The 3,782-nt window shown below is 38.9% G+C and overlaps 2 protein-coding genes across 2 annotated transcripts; both read left to right on the top strand.

The window, feature by feature from the left end:
• Window positions 1-361: 361 nt before the first annotated feature.
• LOC137646307 (uncharacterized) lies at window positions 362-1,452 on the top strand. Its single transcript, XM_068379435.1, has 3 exons — window positions 362-537; window positions 731-1,374; window positions 1,431-1,452. The coding sequence occupies exons 2-3, from the start codon at window positions 740-742 to the stop codon at window positions 1,450-1,452; spliced, it is 657 nt and encodes a 218-aa protein (XP_068235536.1). The 5' UTR covers window positions 362-537; window positions 731-739.
• A 273-nt stretch (window positions 1,453-1,725) lies between these two features.
• On the top strand, window positions 1,726-3,490 carry LOC137642434 (piggyBac transposable element-derived protein 4-like). The gene is made up of 2 exons (XM_068374987.1): window positions 1,726-1,872; window positions 2,486-3,490. The coding sequence occupies exons 1-2, from the start codon at window positions 1,847-1,849 to the stop codon at window positions 3,387-3,389; spliced, it is 930 nt and encodes a 309-aa protein (XP_068231088.1). The 5' UTR covers window positions 1,726-1,846; the 3' UTR covers window positions 3,390-3,490.
• Window positions 3,491-3,782: the final 292 nt, after the last annotated feature.

Raw genomic sequence — 3,782 nt, forward strand, 5'->3', positions numbered from 1 at the left:
CCGACCTGTAGGACACCTCGGGACTCCCCCTGTCCCTCTCTCCCTTGGAAAATTCCATTGTTTACGTTCTTAGATTGGGCTATACAATTGTTTCTGAAAGCCCAGCAGATATTTTTCTTATCAACTGAATAGTTATATTTCCTTTGGAAAATAGTTTAGGCTATAAAAATTATTCAATGTCGTTAGGTATATGAGTTAACCTATGTCCTCCTATACCCTCCCTAACCTAGACACAGTGGCCACAGAAACCTTCTATAGCCTAGTCTAGAATTTCCTATAAACCTTGAGTAGGGTATTTTTAACCCTGGATAGGTAGCGTGGTGTTGGATTTGGCCGGAACGCGGCGCAAAAACTCGTTTTTTCGTTTCTGCGCATAGACGCCTTGCAGGCTCTGGCCTGTCTACCCAGGAGCCGTTAGTTGCTCACCAGCTTCATCGCAGGAAACATTCGCCACTTCTCTACTCCGACGCTTTCGTCAGATATCGGCCTCCAAAGTTGGAATTGTTGCATATTAGCAACCACGTTACCGTAACAGGGGTATGTCACGCATACGCAAACATTTTGTATTTTACATTACTGTATTATTATTTAGTGAAATAATGTAATTGTGTCTATATGAATATATCAGTGAATGGTGTAGGTACTTGTACCAATCGCCATTTTGTTTTGAAAGCAGCAAGAATGTGATTTTGAGGGTAATTTCTAGTTTTCTATTTTTTCCTGTTTTCAGATTTTCAGCATGGCGAAGAAATATCTCAAGGAGGAGGAGTTTTTGGAGCTCCTTTTCGTCAGTAGTGATGAAGAAGAGCCTTTGACCCTTACCTTTGAAGAAGACACTATCCAAGACGACCTGGTCGACAATGAAACCTTGCTGCTTGAGGAAAACGGGGATCAACTTTTGGCTGCTGAAGTAGCGGAAACAGCGCATGAAGAGAGACATGATTTTGCTGTCTCGCACGCAGTTCGTCTTGTTTCCGTTGTTCCTGTGACTCCTGCAGAATCTCCTGTGCCTTCTTCAGCGTCTCCTGTGCCTTCTTCAGCGTATCCTGGGCCTTCTTCAGCGTATCCTGGGCCTTCTTCAGCGTATCCTGGGCCTTCTTCAGCGTCTCCTGGGCCTTCTTCAGCGTCTCCTGGGCCTTCTTCAGCGTATCCTGCGGTTCCTGTGCCTCATCTTAGTCCCGTGGAGATGAGGAGTAGGAAAAGGAGGAGAGGACCTCTTTGCCCTGCAGAAGGTGTGGCATTGAAGAGGTTGCCGGATAACTCTTACATGGCTAGGGACAACACGAAGTGGCACTCAGAGCCAAACCCAACAATGCCACCAATCTTGAAGATTGACCAGTTTGACAGTGCTGGTCCCACCATGGCTGTCTTCGGGTGCAGGACTCCTGCTGAAGTGTTTGACAAATTTTTGACAAATATAATGCTTGCAGAAGTGGTCATCCACACCAATGACAAAATCCTAACCCTACGGAACAAATACAAGCGGCAAAACGACCCCACCTTCAAGGATGTGACCCTCATGGAGTTACGTGCCTTCCTTGGGATCCTCATCATGACAGGGGCACGGAAGGACAATCATCTGACAGCGGAAGAGATGTTCTCTAAGTCTCTAGGATGTCCCTTCTACAGGAGCATCATGAGTGAGCGCCGCTTCGCCTTTATTCAGAGGGCCCTACGTTTTGACAGCATTGCCACGAGGGAGGAGCGTATGACACATGACAAATTTGCTCCCATAAGGAATTTGTGGGACCAGGTCATTGCCAATTGCATTGCCAATTATGAACCCAGTGGGCATCTCACTGTGGATGAGCAGCTCCTCGGCTTCAGGGGACGGTGCCGTTTCAGGATGTACATCCCGAATAAACCAGCAAAGTAAGTAAAAAGTTTTATTTATTTTTATTTATATATATATATATATATATATATATATATATATATATATATATATACATATATATATATATATACATATATATATATATATATATACATATATATATATATATATATATATATATATATATATATATATATATATATATACATATATATATATATATATATATATATATATATATATATATATATACATATATATATATATATATATATATATATATATATATATATATATATGTATATATATATATATATATATATATATATATATATATATATATATATATATATATATATATATGTATATATATATATATATATATATATATGATAGATAGATATATATGCAATATTTTTAATTTTTTTGATATATATGCAATTTTTTAAAAAATTTTTATAGGTCTAGTTTTGCTTTCTTTATATTTATTGTTTCTTTTATTTTGTTTTCTTTATATTTATTGTTTCTTTTATTTTGTTTTCTTTATATTTATTGTTTCTTTTATTTTTTTCCTTTATATTTATTGTTTCTTTGATTTTGTTTTCTTTATATTCATTGTTTCTTTTATTTTGTTTTCTTTTCTCTTAGGTATGGCATCAAGTTAGTTATGGCATGTGATGCAGACACGTTCTACATGTGCAATGCCATTCCCTACCTGGGCAAGGGAACTACCAATACAAGTACGCCCTTGGGAGAATACTTCACGTTGGAGCTAACCCGACCCTTCAGGAAGGCTGGGCGTATTGTTACGACGGACAACTGGTTTACTTCCCTGCCACTAGCCAAGGCTCTCCGTGAACGTGGGATGCATTTAGTTGGTACTATTCGTCCAAAACCGTACCTGCCTACTGTGTTGCTGTCAACGCCCATGGAATTAGGCGAATCTGTTGCCACATATAATTACAAGGACAAGGTCACCGTTTTGTGCCAACGTGTCAAGCCGACGAAAAGGATCCAGATTCTTTCCACAGTTCATCACAATCCCACAGTTATTGAGGATCATAAAAGTCACATGCACATGTTTTATAATGCCACAAAGGGAGGAGTTGACACGTTCGATCAGATATGTTCTGCCCTGACCTGCAGCAGGAAGACCCGGAGGTGGCCCGTATGTGTCTTCTATGGGATTATCAATCTTGTTGTGAATAATTCCTTTTTTATCCACCAAAATTTGCCTGACAACACCTTGTATAACAGGAGGCAATTTTCTGCGGAATTGGCCATGGAACTCGCCCGTGATGCAGCACTTTCAAGACTCGCAAACAAGAGGTACCTCCCAAGGGACTTGACTTACCTCATTTGCTCTGTTTTTGCGGTACAAGAGCCCGAAGACGAGAGTCCAGACACTCCAAAACGAAGTGAGAAGCGCAACAGATGCCCTCTCTGCCCTTCTTCTTCTAATGTCAGGACCAAGCTTTTGTGTGGCAAGTGCCATAAGCCTGTTTGTAACTCCCATGTCAACTACACCTGCGACCAGTGCCAACTCAAGTAGTAAGTTTCACGAATTATTTTTCTTACCCGTTTATACTTACTAAAAACAATTTTTAACCTTTTTGCTGTCATCTAGGGTCATCATAGATTATTTATTTACCATTTTATTGCATATACATCAATTATTAGTACTCTTTCTAGATATGCCTTTCTTTTACGTCAATGGCGCATGGTACGTGTTACATTTGAACTAAGCTTTTGCCCAGTTTATATTAACTATATATAATTCCTAAGGTTCTGCCATCATCTGGGATCATTGTAGATGACTTTTTGGAAAAATTCATCCAAATATAATAATTATTACCACTATAAATATAGCATTCCTTTCACACAAATATTTTGTAGTGATTTAGCGTATACAAAAATTAACCGCTTTTTCTTTTCTTTACAGATC

Source organism: Palaemon carinicauda, chromosome 1 (assembly GCF_036898095.1).
Source record: "Palaemon carinicauda isolate YSFRI2023 chromosome 1, ASM3689809v2, whole genome shotgun sequence".
Lineage (NCBI taxonomy): Eukaryota > Metazoa > Arthropoda > Malacostraca > Decapoda > Palaemonidae > Palaemon > Palaemon carinicauda.

Bases quoted from the DNA above. Each gene is read 5' to 3' on its own strand.
- LOC137642434 (XM_068374987.1), top strand. From the start codon at position 1,847: ATGTACATCCCGAATAAACCAGCAAA. The intron at 1,873-2,485 runs GTAAGTAAAAAG...CTTTTCTCTTAG, and splicing joins ATCCCGAATAAACCAGCAAA to GTATGGCATCAAGTTAGTTA.
- LOC137646307 (XM_068379435.1), top strand. From the start codon at position 740: ATGGCGAAGAAATATCTCAAGGAGGAGGAGTTTTTGGAGCTCCTTTTC. The intron at 1,375-1,430 runs GTGCAGGACTCC...TAATGCTTGCAG, and splicing joins CCCACCATGGCTGTCTTCGG to AAGTGGTCATCCACACCAAT.